The 16,114-nt window shown below is 29.1% G+C and overlaps 1 protein-coding gene across 1 annotated transcript; it reads left to right on the forward strand.

Moving 5' to 3' along the window:
• Window positions 1–13,299: 13,299 nt before the first annotated feature.
• On the forward strand, window positions 13,300–15,969 carry LOC105203609. Its single transcript, XM_026134219.2, has 5 exons — window positions 13,300–13,500; window positions 13,656–14,057; window positions 14,180–14,375; window positions 14,470–14,685; window positions 15,583–15,969. The coding sequence occupies exons 1-5, from the start codon at window positions 13,437–13,439 to the stop codon at window positions 15,842–15,844; spliced, it is 1,140 nt and encodes a 379-aa protein (XP_025990004.1). The 5' UTR covers window positions 13,300–13,436; the 3' UTR covers window positions 15,845–15,969.
• Window positions 15,970–16,114: the final 145 nt, after the last annotated feature.

Raw genomic sequence — 16,114 nt, forward strand, 5'->3', positions numbered from 1 at the left:
GGGGTGATACGCGCGGAAGAAACCGAAGAACTATTCCTTCACGCGCGGTCAACAAACTATTTATTTTCTCCTGCTTCCGCTCGTAGCCACTGGTCCCCTGTGAGAATTTGACATAGAGGAAGTTTGCACCAAATTCTCGCTATTATCTCTACTCTACACTCTCAATATCTCCCGCTCTCTACTTCGGGATACCGGCGGTAGTTTAGAAAGTGTTCCCCGCGAGCGGGGCAGGAACAGGAAAATACTCCCTTTGACCCCTCGATCGCACATCCTCATACTTACGTCAATCGTCACGGCGGTACCTCCCGCGCGTATCTCTCCTCTCCGCGCTCCAACAGGTCGAAGAAACTATTTATTAGTTACCATTACGTATTTTGACTATGTGTATTGAGGAGTTAATAAAGTAATATTTTTGTAATTTATATGAAATTATGTATATAAGATTAAAATTTTAAAGCTCTGATGAAAACATAAATTAAATTCATTATAAAATACAAATATATACATCCAATAAAAGGACGGCAAACGCAGGTAAACGTGTGCAAATTATATTTCTCACGTATGATATCCTTCAACTTAATATTATGTATCTTGTGAATCCATAATGCATCTATTTGTATATGAATACGTTTCGGTTTTTTTTTTAACCACCTTTAGCGTTTTATAAATAATTAAAAATCGAAACTTTTACAACATTAGAACTTATAAATATTAAAATACCCGCTTTACGTCCCTCATTTGGCCGATACGTGCGAGTCAATACCCAAAGTTATTGTAAATTTGGAAATCGTTATTATTAAACTTTTATTTAGCGTTATTTTCAATTCAATTATATTAAATTCTATGTCTTTTAAAAATTGCGTTGTTTCGTTGCGCTTTGTGATGTATTATTGCCTTTTAAACGTATTAAATTGGCAAGGACAACATTATCTCTTTTTATGTTATCTTTTTCTCTCTCTCTAATTAGCGCGAATTTGATATCATATAGGAAGTGCGTAGTTGCTCCATTATTTGAGTATTACTTGTCTATCTAATTATGTCTTAATGATACTAAAATACAATGCTTATAAAAGTTGCAAAATAAGGATATGAGAATTATATAACAATGCAATATTAGAGTAAAAATTAAAGACATATTGGAGGTATTGCAATTTATGTCGGTTAAAGAAAGAATTGTATACAATGTTTGTATTTTTATACATAAAATGATTGGAAAGTGTCTGAGTTACTTAAAAAATAAAATATAAAATATTTCAATCGCGCTCTCTCTCTGAACGGAGCCAGCAGGCAGATTCGAGTGCATAAACTTTCGTGCAATCTCGAACACCTACAAATTGGATTTTTGAACAATTTTCTATTTTCTCTTAATGGTTTTTCCTCTACAATAAATTATTTTCTAGAAATACCGATTGTGCAGTCACATTTTCGAGATTCTAAACTATTATTTGAAAAAAGATTATTGAAAAATATTCATTGGAACCAAAGTTATAGCATCTCAAAGTTGAAAAAGTCTCCCAAACCGGCAAATGTGTCAACGGATCGGTGTGTTTAAAGGTTAAAGAAACGAAAAAAGACAAATTTACTTTTTTGGCTACTGTATACCGTAATGCGTATATGAATTCGACATATAAAGTATCATGTAGTGAGAGAGGTGGTAAGATGGTAAACCAGTTACGTTACAAGTATATAATACTACTGTTGTGGTTTTACAACCTTGCATAATGCTCACTGGATAAGGAAATTATTGTCAATAGATTTTTTCCAAATAAAATACACTTTATAAAATGTTTATTGTGTTTTGTGATACTTATTATTCTATAACATCTGCGAGAAAAATCATTAATTGTAATTTTTATGACAGTAGTTATTAATATTTTACGACTGCACTTCTATCTCACAAATGTTTTTCTCTTTTCACTAAATTATAAATTACATATATTCGAAAAACATCTATAGGATAATTGCTAGAACTTTATGACTAACAAACTGGTGTTGATAAAAAATGTATCCCGTTTATATTTACTGAGTTATTTAAAAAAAAAGTAAACTGATAATAATTTAAAAAAATTATTTTTTTCCATCAATGATTGATTTAACAATTATTCAGTTACACAAAATAATGTATAGCTTATTCACGTTAGCCATTAATATTTGTCAATCAATAATTAATTAAACCAATATTTAGTTAAACATATTAAACTAAACATTTTAATTTTTCAACAAATTTTAATACTTACATTGTGAGAATGTTTCAGAGGTTTTATGTTCTATAAAAATTCTCACAGTCATTTAAAACGCATTATTTTTATCGATTAATTTTAAGTAGTATAGGTTTGCATAAAAAATTCAATCGCTGAGTCAGGCCAAGCGTATTTGGCTGTTGCAATTCTACTCTCCGGTCCTATTTATAAAACAGGTATCTTATCGCAATTATCGCGTTAGCGACATTGATGTTGACTTATCAATCCCACATCCATGTTAATTTGCGTATCGCCCAATAAACATGCTCGTTTTCGCGCGCGTTCCAGAAATCACGCAACCGCGTGGCCCGCGTATGCCACCCGGTTCGCACAGAGTAAATGATTTCTTCAAACTTAATAAATATTATTGTATCCAAACAAATTTGTTATTTGGAATGGTCCAAACAAATCAATGTGTGAATCAATTAATACGATTATTTGAATTTGGATCAATATATATTCTCGTCTTAAATAAATCATTTGTTTGAAACAAAAGATATAATATTTTTGACTAAGTAATATATTTTGCCATTTTCATATAAATAAATTATTTCTTTAATTGTTTTCGTATAGTTATTGTAATCGAATAATATATTATTTGGTTGAAAGATATTACTTTAAATAATAGTGTTATTTCTGTCAAATAATAGAAATTTTTTTAACAAAACAATAAAATTTTTATTACACAAACAAATGTTTCGTATAAGTATATGTTATTTTAATGAAACAAATTTCAGATAAATAAATAAAAATACTGAATCTAAAGAAACCTTTTTCTCTATGTATCGTCAAGCACCGCGTATCTCGTTTACGCTGGATATACTATTGTTAATATTTCTATCCGCATAGATAATTCGCGTTTCATGCTAGTTGTCAGTACATCTCTGTGTGATTTCAATTATATACAACTCGTTATAATATTTTATTGTTAACCATTATTTTTACCATTGAAACAAATTCATACTTTGTTGCTTTGTTAAAATTTAGTACTCAAACTTGAAGAGCCCGCGTCGGCAAGCTAACCAGCGGAAAATCGGTTTATTTCAACTAGATTTATGTCCTGAGGAAATGTTGCTTTAATCATCAATTTGTTTAATAATTTTTCCCAATAGTTTGTTTTTTATACACTTCCATTGAAGAGTGAAGGCCGACATTAAACAAACTTTTAATTTGCAATTCGCAAAACATGTTTATCTTCTTGCAACTTTATTCAAGCTTCGTGGTAAAGGTCATTTTAAACTCCATAAACATGATGATAAATAAACGATTGTAAATTGTCGTTCGAAGATAAAATCCTCCCTCGTCAATTTCATTGATTAAAAAATACGTAGTACGTTTTTTTTTGTCGAAATTTTGTTTTTACTTCATATAAAGTCAATGCCATATCTCAATTGCGTAAAGATGATGATAAACATATCATATATTTACTTTACATAAGAGACTAAAATAAGCCTGTATCATCACGGGAAGCCGTCTGTGATATCACTAACGTCACTCACTTCCCTCCTACTACGGCGCACATTGCTGTAGTTGTTTACAATGTTTTTGATTTACAATGTTTGGTTAACCTATAGCAGGGTTTAACTCCAATCAGTCGATTACAATGTTTTTTTGGTAGATCTTTTCTTCTTCTTTAATTACGTCTATTTAAAATCATTATTTTAGTTGATCTCAATCAAATAAAAAATTATAGCACTGCAAGAACTATTAGAATAGTCAACGCAATGTCAAAGATCTCATTATTTGCATTATTTTTTACTTTTTTTAAATTTTATTATATGTTCATATTTTGATTTTTATTTTATTTGAATTCTATTATAAAATTTACAACTTTTATATTAATCTTTTTCTTATTAATTTGTTCATAGTTTTAGCACCTATTTCTATTAATGGTAAATAAATGGTAAAATCATATTTTAATTTTGTATTTTTTCTCTTACACCTTACACATACATAGGTATATTGCAAAATGCTCTTCTAAAAAAAGTAGTTCACAGATGTAAAAAGGTTGGGCATTCTTGACTTATGGCCAGAGCACAGATTGTTGCAGTCACTTAAAAGTGCGATTTTATAGCAAAAACTTTTGAAACTGTATTTATAGCATATTTTTGATAAACGTATCATTAAATATATTTGTGTGCTTAAGTGCGCGTACGCATGCATGCATGCATGTGCATGTGGGGCATTTCACGTAAAAAGGGTCCAGCTAAAAATAAACTGTTTGGGATTTCTAAAATGATAATAAAAACATGTTAGTTGATGTATTGTATAAGTTTAATGATAAAAAAAGTATTATATTACATTTAAGACGGAAAATTTCGTGATATGGAAAAGAAAATTCTTTTGGAAGAAATCAGAATGTGTTTGGTTGAACATATATGAGGGTGTTTCAACCAACTAAAATGTGTAGGCGTATCGATATTAGAGAGTATTAAGACAAGGTTGTATTAATTTATTGTAATGGCTCAAGAAGTACGATTTCGGAGTAAATGGGCGAAGAGAGCGCTAATTATTCCCTACCGGCGAAATCGCAGTAACCGGTGTGGCACTTTAAATTTTGAAATTAGGGTACTCGTATGTTTAAGGTAAGAGTTGGAACGGCCGTTGGTTCTTCGTGTTAGCGCGATGTGAGAGTAGCGTTGGTTTTCGTCGTGTAATAAAAGATACGATATAGCGATGGACAACGAGGCTTAAGTGAGATCACGGCGAATCAGTAAAGATTTGTAAAAATACAGAAAGATAAGTCGTGAAACCAGCTCATTATAAGATTTAATAACGTAATAATTATATTCTTTGGTTTAATGATTACTTTAAAATCAGATAATTATTTCATAGTCATGTTTCTTGATAGTCACATGGTTAGATAATATTTTGTGAAATATATGCGTTATAAGTGTACAAGTGATATCTTTTCCTAACAGTTGGGGGTAAGACATAATTTATACAAACCATAAGTATTTGAGCTTGACACCTTCATTAAAATAGTTTAAAAAATAAAAATTAGTACTTTATATGTATAATTCTAAACATTATAAATTTGTGAAATGCTGTTTAACCTTTTTATAAAAGCATTAGAACTTGATACCTTAATAGCTCATTTATATTTTATCACTTATTTTTGTGTATTTGTGATTTAAACTTGATTATCTACTCTAGATAAGCAAAACATGCAAGCTTTTATTATGTCACACTTTTTAAATAATTGTAACATCTTCCTTCATAGGAGGTGGCATTTTGCCCGTATATGTTGGGGAAAATGTCAGTATTAAAACACTTAATTAATTTTTTTGCTCAAAAATCTGGAATGTCAAATTTTATTTATATTATTTGTAAAAATAAATAAAAGTCTCAAAAATATTATATTAATTATTTGTTGCTTAATTTCATAACATGATGAAGTTATGCCAGAAGAAAAGCATAATACATCTTCCCCCGACCATAAGGGAGGAAAGGTCATGTAATCGACCGAAAAAAAGCTGTTTTTCATAAATTTTTTTGCGCCACAAAACTTTTAATAAACTGTACATAACTTTTCTCACATATTTCTTATAATTTGTACATGTAGAAAAAATTTGTTAAAGCCAAATTAGTTCAAATGTGACAGCGTAATGACACTCGCTCTCCAAGTTCTGGTTTTTGAGGAGGTCAAATAGCGTACAATGCAGTATTTTTCTATCTCATCCTGAAATAAAAAATCAAACTGTCTTTTTGATAAAATTGCACACCGGAAAAACCTAAATCCAATAGTAAAAAGTACTAAAATAAAAATTCTACGCAGTTTTTTCAGAAAAAAATGTTAAATTTTCGCATAAAATTTGCATTTTTATCATGTAAAAAAAATAGTTTGGATAGTTATTCTTACAAGTTTTATGGGTATACCCGGTGGAGAATTTAGTGAAAAATAAACATGCACCGTCTCAGCTATATTGATTGGATATTTTTTAAATTATGTTGTATACAATTTTGAAAGACATAGTTTCAAGAAAAACGCGTTTAAAGTTTGAAACGCGCGTGACTATCTCTAGACGCGCATGTATCAACTTGTCTATAGGATTGTTAATATGTCGATCTCCAATATAAGGAATTGAAATTTGAATTCTTAATGTATTATTATATAACTTTCTTTAAAACTTTTTAACTTTTATTAGAGCCATACTGCACCTAAGAAGCACAGATAGTAACGTTGTTGACCTGTTTACTCCAAGTATAAGTGAAATGTTGACTCCACGTAGAGAATCTATACAATTAATTTCTAACATCACATTAACAATATTAAAACTTGTAATACAATTATTTTACAACTAATCGTTAATAGTCAATAGTCATAGAATGACGTCTCAATAACCATCTTAAAGACTTGTATAGACTACATTGATACAACTTTCTTATTATGGCGCAAAATAAAGAAATAAATAAGTATATGGAAAAATTGATCTTCTATTGGACAAATTATCGATTTATTGCTTAAAAACTATAATAAGCATTTCATAGATATTTCGCTTTACATGCATGTTTTTATTGTTTTCATATACTTACACCAATTGCCCGTATATCTATTGCAGTAGAATTATACATATGGTTCTAACAGCCGGTCTTATAAATTAAGCTCGCGCGAGAAACGGTAAAAAATTTTCATTCATTATCACTCAGCACATCTACGATTTACAGCACAGACTTTAGGGAGATTAATGTATACGGAATCACAAAAATATGTATCAAAACATTGTAAACAAAAAAATTTATATTAAACATTATCGCGAAACAACTGACATGTAATTACTTGTACAGTCGTTATAAAATTTTAAAACAAATATCATATAACGACTAATTTGTACGGAGACGTATAGACGTTATAAATGCTGCAAATAGTTGTATAATCAATATTAACCTTTTAGTCGTATTTTCCAGTATGTAAAATGCAGAGTTGGATTTAAGTTAATACATTTTTTTAACTAAATTAAGTTAAAGTTAATGATTTATAAAATTAATTTAACGTTAAAAATTACATGAACAAAAAACTAACTAGTTAAAAATTACGTTAAACGTAAATTAACTTGAGTTAAATTAGAAATTAATTTTGAAAAACATTATTCATATTAAATTACAAAATCGTAATTTTTTAAAGTTACATTACTCAAAACGATTATAATATGAAATCAACAAGCAAACTTAATATTTTATTTGTAAAATAAGTTTGTATAATATAAACAAAGAAATCTTATGTCTTATACGGGAATATATTTTTCTCTCATAATTTTTTCTTATACATAGATAAATTTTTAATTTGGAAAAAAGTTAATGAATTAAAGTTAATGTGTTTAAAAAATAACTAGTTAAAGTTAAAAATTAAATTATTAAAAATTAATTAAATTAATTAAGTCATTTGTGCTACGACAACTTGCGCAATTTGATTGACATCACGTTTTTACTTTTATCTTTTTTGACTTCAATATTACCTCTTGACTTCAATTAAATGGACTCAATTAATTGAAGAAACGTGATGCACAATACACCGTTTGAATTACTGTTTTACATTAATTTTGTTATTGACTAAGCACCGTTTTTATATTTGTAACAAAATTTGATATTTATTTATTGTACTGAAGATAGTCCGAAATATCTACGTTTATTTTTGAATAGTCACATATTTTTACACAAGAACGAGTGTCAGCTTTTGTTGGCACAACTTCTGCACGTTTTAATTGAATTTATTTATTTATTTTAAAAATAAGAGTTAGGCCTACGGGAAAAACTTTGATTTTTTTTTCTACAAAGTTCAAAATATCGATTTCAGCAAAAATTAAATAAGCGTTCAACAGCAAAATTAAAGTAAATTAATCACTTATACAGTTACTCTTCAAAAGAGAGCGTAACATCGACAAAAATGATAAATCAAATTTTTCAAAACTCATTTTACAGCTCAACGTTAATTTCTACATACTTTTTATATTGACTTTGAAAACATAATATACTGATTTTTTTATGGAGCTATACGGATACAAATAAAGATGTGCGGCAAAATTTGTGAATTTTCTGAATTTATTTGATGTGAATTAAAAATTGCACACAAATGCACAGTTTACAGCGTTTAAGAACATAAATCTTTATCTTCAATTTGCGTAATTGTTGAGCATTGTACGATTTCTATTCATCGAGTTATTCAATATTAAAGCAAAAAAGGTTATTTTTGCTTTAGTGTTAAATAATTCAATGAAAAAAAATCGTACAACGCTCAACACGTACGCAAATTAAAGGTAAAGATTCACACTTTTGAATGTTGCAAACTGCATTTGTGTGCAATTTTTATTTCACGCCGTGGAGCTTTGCAAAGTTCGTAAAAAAATGTCGAGATTTGACATATCCCTATTTGAATCCGCGTAACTTCGTAAACAATCTGTAAATTGTTTAATGACTTATCAATTTCGAAATTAGAGATTTCAAGCTTTAAAATGCTTTTTTGAACAACTATTCTGGTACGCTCATATGCAATTTAACAATTAATTAAAAAGGCCAGTGAGACGAGTAAAAAGGTGTAGATGTTCGTATAGCTAATAATACATATTTATTCGTATATAGAGGACACAAACTTTTCGACTCTACGGAGTCTTCTTCAGTGTGTGTGTATTCTTACATTACAGACGCAGAGCGCAAACAAATCTTCATAACAGCCTTTTAAATACAATAGTCCGGGATTTAAAGCCCATGGTCCGAAATTTCTATTCTTGCTTCGTCGATTTCCAGTCCGCGAAACAAATCGTTTCAACAATTCGGTCTACGTATCGCTTCTTGTACGACTCGTGCAAATAAATTAATCTCCGACCAATGATACTTTAAAAAAAATATAACAGAAAAAATTCACTAATAAATTCGCTAATAGACGTTTTTTGAACATTTTTTATGATTATTTTTAACAAAGTTACACTCTCTTGAATTTTGCTTATTTTTGAGAGTCAGAATAGGTGATCCTTTTAATTTTGGTGTCGAGTGTATGCTGATACAATTTTAATTTATTAATGAGAATCATAAACCTATTTATACTATTATTCAAAACAAAAAATATCTTAAAATAAAGTCTTTATAAGTCAATTTTTTTATGTTATTAAAAATTAAAACGGTTTTTTCATAAGCGAGTGATATAATAATAATACCGCAGCATTTCGCTCAGCGTAAGCGCGTGAAGAAGTTATAGAACATCGCAAATCCGCATCATATCATTTTATACTTTTTTTCTCGATCGTGCGTCCTGCGATAAAGATGCAGAATCGTGCATCTCGAGCCAGTGTATCAGACCGATAGGAATAAGATTTTTTGCCGCGTGGCGCGCGGCGTACGACTGCCGTATGACAAGGGTTATCTTAAGTAAAAACGACAAATGCGATTGGTCAATTCCGATAGACTAATCAGCGATTAAGTTAATCGGCGTTGGTGCAAGTGGCCCTGAAGCTAACTTTTGTGCGAGAGAGAAAGGTAGAGAGTCCCATTTGATCGTAACGCGCATGTGCCGTCTGTGCCGTCTGCTATTGGTTTGGTTAGGTGGTACGTCAGAGATCTCATGTCTCTCGTGTCTGTTTAAATTGTTTGAAATAATCTTGGTGATAATGTCAGATATCTTTAGAGATTAATAATAAAAATATTATAATAAATAGAATAAAATGCTCAACAAATATTGTGTGCTGTGGTAATCGTGATAAATCGTTTTCTTATTATGGGTAAGTATAAATATGAAATATCAAGTTATCCACAAGTTATCCATTTCAGTAATTTTATCAAATTGAAAACATATAGTAATTATATCAAACTTGGGCTCCAAAAACTCTGTAGCAATTCTTAAATCTAAATCTTTTTCAAATGTTTTCTTTTCAGTTTCAAAAAAATATTTAAACTACTACTAACATACATTGAATTTATTTATGAAAAAAATTCTTAAGTTTCTGCTTAACGTTTATATTTTATTGTTTTAATATTATATTTAATGTAAAAAACATAATAACGCCAATTCTTATTTTTCTCCTGTCAAAAAATATCTTATATATCATAACTTAAAATTAACAACGTGGCATAAACAGCGTAAATATAACACCATACTGAACATGGAGCATGGAGAGAGAAGGGAGAAATACTGAAGCATGCGCATTACGATCAAATGGGACTCTCGCACAGATGTTGGCTTCAGGGGGTCAATCATGTAATTTCACGTGGAACTTTTCACGTTTCACTTTTCACTTTTCACGTTTCACTTTTCACTTTTCATTTTTCATTTTTCACTCATAGAGAGTTCACGTGAATCTTTTCACACATAGCGATTATGTATGAATAATGCGCGGAAGTTTAGTTTAGGATCCGAAATTCACCATTAGAGTCTCTATCATTGCAACTATCAAGCGATCGTGAAAAAAGTTTCTACCTGCTTTTACAGTATAACTTCTACTGTAAAAATTTTATTATATAAAAAAAATTGTAAAAAAAATATTCATAAATAAATAGCAATATTTCTTAGTTATATTGCATAAACTTAATTTACAAATATAATATATATTACATTTATTTTTAATGATCCATATATTGTAACAACTATTTTATTATGTAGTAATCTAATACTCAAAATTACATTGTAATTTAATTCAAACATTGTTTTTCAAAATTAATTTTAATTAGTTTTTTATGTGTGCAAATTTTAAAGTAAATTAATTTCATTAGTCATTAAATTTAACTTTGTTTAATTAAAAAATATTGAATAATTTAGAATACGACCTTGATCAAAACTGAATTCTCCGCTCACACATGTATTTTCCAAATTTATAAGTTATAAACACTTACATGATTGATTAATATTCTATTTCACAAGACGCACCTTTCTTATATCATTGTGTATCAAAACGCGTTTAAAGTATATTTTTATCTAAATTTGCATTTGATGAAACCTCATTCTATATAATTATCAAAATATCAATTTGTCAAATATAAATATCAAATCTAATTACATCACAAAAGCATTATTTTTATTTATGTATGTATTACTTTATCCTATCAACGCAATGCAATACCAAAAAGGTTAACCTCTTCAATAATACCTCTTCAAACTGTTACCACACTTTCATTCTTATTTCAAAATACATACAATTTATTAATTCCCTAAATTTTCACCTTTTCGCCATCACGGCTGATGGCGAAAAAGTTCACGTGAAAAAGTTCATATTTCCGCTCATGAGTGAGTTACATGCCGTTTGTTTTCTGTTCCTGAACTCTCTAAATAACTGTACACTTAAAATGAAATAGATAGATGTTTCAAAGTTAGCGAAAGCAAGAAGGAACGTTCCAGTGCAGTCTAGTGCAGGAACAGAAAACAAGCCTATAGGCTTAACAGAATTAATAATTAACAGAAAACAAACGGCATGTAACTCACTCATGAGCGGAAATATGAACTTTTTCACGTGAACTTTTTCGCCATCAGCCGTGATGGCGAAAAGGTGAAAATTTAGGGAATTAATAAATTGTATGTATTTTGAAATAAGAATGAAAGTGTGGTAACAGTTTGAAGAGGTATTATTGAAGAGGTTAACCTTTTTGGTATTGCATTGCGTTGATAGGATAAAGTAATACATACATAAATAAAAATAATGCTTTTGTGATGTAATTAGATTTGATATTTATATTTGACAAATTGATATTTTGATAATTATATAGAATGAGGTTTCATCAAATGCAAATTTAGATAAAAATATACTTTAAACGCGTTTTGATACACAATGATATAAGAAAGGTGCGTCTTGTGAAATAGAATATTAATCAATCATGTAAGTGTTTATAACTTATAAATTTGGAAAATACATGTGTGAGCGGAGAATTCAGTTTTGATCAAGGTCGTATTCTAAATTATTCAATATTTTTTAATTAAACAAAGTTAAATTTAATGACTAATGAAATTAATTTACTTTAAAATTTGCACACATAAAAAACTAATTAAAATTAATTTTGAAAAACAATGTTTGAATTAAATTACAATGTAATTTTGAGTATTAGATTACTACATAATAAAATAGTTGTTACAATATATGGATCATTAAAAATAAATGTAATATATATTATATTTGTAAATTAAGTTTATGCAATATAACTAAGAAATATTGCTATTTATTTATGAATATTTTTTTTACAATTTTTTTTATATAATAAAATTTTTACAGTAGAAGTTATACTGTAAAAGCAGGTAGAAACTTTTTTCACGATCGCTTGATAGTTGCAATGATAGAGACTCTAATGGTGAATTTCGGATCCTAAACTAAACTTCCGCGCATTATTCATACATAATCGCTATGTGTGAAAAGATTCACGTGAACTCTCTATGAGTGAAAAATGAAAAATGAAAAGTGAAAAGTGAAACGTGAAAAGTGAAAAGTGAAACGTGAAAAGTTCCACGTGAAATTACATGATTGACCCTCAGGCAAGATTAAAGGCGGCATAGACACAGTGGCTGTGTTCCGATATTAACTGCCAGTACTGAAAATGTATAGTATATGTGACGTGAACTATAAATTTTCAGTACTGCCAGTAAAAACGGAACACAGCCAGTGATGCCAGAGATGCTCCGCACTCGCGCATGTGCAAAGTTAGTAGCGCCAGTAAAGTATCTAAACCGTTCGTGAAACTGGCGTCTTTAGTCACCCCAAAGAAAAATAGAATTATGGACACAATGTATAAAGACATAACTCGTAGTAATATAATCTAATTAAATTAAAATAATTAATTGTGTTGCTAAATTATAACAAAAAGATATTCTAACTAATGACTCAAGTGCGCAAATCTCATATCCCCCACAGCGTTGTCTATAGCTACAATACTGCTATCTCAGTTGTAAACCAACGCGCATGCGCAAGTGCGGGGCATCTCTGGCACCACTGCTTTCGCCAGTACTGGCCATTAGATGCAGTAAAGCCTAGTTCAAACTGCACAATCTAAAATCCAATACTATTGAGTTTTTTTGGAAGCGTCAGCAGTGACGTAGAAAATATCTGTTCATTGATTGGCTACTATATCGCATTTTATCGCTCGGAAAGCGCTCTTGTGTCCAATGAGCAACAGTTATTAGAAAATTACAAATCGAACGCGTGATATGAATAGGGCCTATTATTAATCTTTCACGTTGTGATCCTAACCTGTATGTATCGCGCGAAAAGCTTATGAACAAATGATTGAAAAATGAAACTGAAAGCGATTATTGAAGACGTTGTTACGCAGCCGAGCAAAATTCAGCCAATTATTGGTAAGATAAATCTTGTCTCTTACATTGCTGTTATATATTCTAACTATATTTTAATATATATATATTCAAACATAATATCTTACATTTACTTGTTGAAAAAAATATATTTGTCTTATACAAATTATTAAATAAATCTTATTCATAAATTTGTACAGTAAATTTTCAAAATGGTGAGCTTAAGGATGAAGAAGTCAAGGAGATATCAAGTGGCATATTCCGTGATCAAAAGGCTAACAAAACTGTATTAGCCTTGTCAAACGGTCATATTGTCTACAAGGGTGACAGACCAGATTGTACAAAGGAGTCGACACGAACAATGCTAGTACTTCTTAATAAGAAAACTGGCAAGGCACGACTGTTTGAAGCTGAACGATGGCAAGTAACGCCTGTACTTGAAAAACCTGACAATGAGGACAATAAGAATGACTTGGACGAAAAAATTACTCTTTTGAATATGCAATTTGGATCCAAGAAAGTCAAACGTAGAACTGAACAATTTGAGAAGCTAAAAACCAATATTGATAACGTTAAGGAACAACTTGAGAAAACAGTATCAAGTAAGACAGTTTTTTCATATTATTATAATTAGATCTTTATGTAGTAACCAATTATCACATAAAGCAAAAAATAATTGCATTTATCATGTACAAAAACTCATTAAATTATATTTTGTATTTAGATGTTGAAATCGACAGACTAGATTTATCAACTCAATTACAAGTTGAAGACAATATCTCGAATGCAATACTACCTACATGTAACAGAAATGCAACTAATGTCAAAGATGTATATAATGTTTATGATATTATTCCAAAAAGTAAATTGGAAACATTATACGAGCATGCAATGGAGATTCTTAATGGAGATGTGGAAGGGTACTTATACACAACATCCTTTATCAATGTTGATGTCTATGTTTTATTTTAATTGTACAATACCATTATATATATTGTTTTTTTGATTGTATAGGAAGGGAACATTTTTCAAACGTACTTTAGGAACTATACAATCTGATCCAGACAGTGTGAATAAGGTTGCCCTTTTGCTCTACATTGAAATGATCAACATATGGTTTGGCATGCCGCTGAAGCTCGCGAAGAAACGCGACGTTGTTGTGTGCTCGGTTTCTGAGGAAGTTAATCAGCATATTATAGACACGTACAGCGTGCCCAGCCCGAATGGACGGTGAGTAAGAATCGACCGCACCAATTGCGCGAATAAACTTCAATAAGATGAAAGTTTTAGTTGTTAAAGTTAATGGCTTATATTAAATTAATTTATAAATCTAATTTAGTTACGTTAAAAAGTTATCAACAAAATGAACAAAAAAAAACTAATTTTGAAAGATATTCCATGTTTGATCAATTCTATCCATGGTTAAATAAAATTAAAAGTTACTTTTGAAAAGTATTATACTTAAAGTACATACTTTTTCAAAATAAAATTATTCTAAATAACAAAATAATTGCAATATAGATGACGAATTAAATTATATACTTTATTTGTTAATTTATTTTATCTAAATAACACAGAAATATTATTTTTATATGAAAAAGTTTTTTTTTTTTCTTCATGTAAATGTTTAACTTGGGAAAACAGTTAAATGTTTATGTGTTTTAAAAATAATTGAAATTAAAATTTAATTTATATAAAATGTATTAAAATAAAAAATTATTAACTTTTTAACTTTATTATTTAACACAAACAAATTCTAGTATGACCGGGAAGTAAATCAACGTATTTAAATAACGAAAATGGCAATACTAGTCGAAAGCAGTTCTTAATAATTCATAATTTTTTAGAAGAATTTATAAACATTTACAAGATTCCCCAAACTGCGCACCGCATATTTGTCGAACTTTAAAATGTAGAAGAAGCCCGAATGTAATACCACGGAATTAAATTGCTAATCAATTTAATAATCTTTGATGCTTATGTACATCTCTATGATTCCTCTTTATCGCAAAAAACTAGAAAAAATTGCGAAAAATATTATTTAATTTTTTAACTAGTTGATATCTAACTTTAGTACATTCATATAATAGTATAGTATTATATTATTTAAAGAAATCTTTTTTACAGGATGAGACCAAATTCCATGAAGGATAAAGGCCTCGTGCACTGTTTGATTCTTGCACTGACGATATTAAATTTCACGGTGGATCTGGAGTCATTCCGAGTTATGCTCGAAATGCGAACGAGTTTAAAGAAGCTGATTGATCTCGCGAAGATTATCGGAGCGATATCCACTAAAGAAGATAAAAAGATCATCGTGCTTAAAGTACCGTTGCCACCACCGATATCATTAATAAAAAAAGGAAAAAAATCGAAATCCAAACAATAATTCAACTGTTAAATTATTTTATAAGTATAGATTATTTTAATTGTGTAATTTTTTTATAAGATCATGTTAATATCACATAAAATGTAAATATTAAAAATGCAAGTCTCCATATTCTTATTCCAATACAATTCTTTGTGATTTTTATAAATTTAACAAAAAGATTAATTAAAAAGTTTAAAAACATGTTATTAAATATATTGATAATAAAATGTGTACATTAATACATTTATTTGTATCATTATTATTATTATATATATTGATACATGTTTA

This window comes from Solenopsis invicta, chromosome 1 (genome assembly GCF_016802725.1).
Source record: "Solenopsis invicta isolate M01_SB chromosome 1, UNIL_Sinv_3.0, whole genome shotgun sequence".
NCBI lineage: Eukaryota > Metazoa > Arthropoda > Insecta > Hymenoptera > Formicidae > Solenopsis > Solenopsis invicta.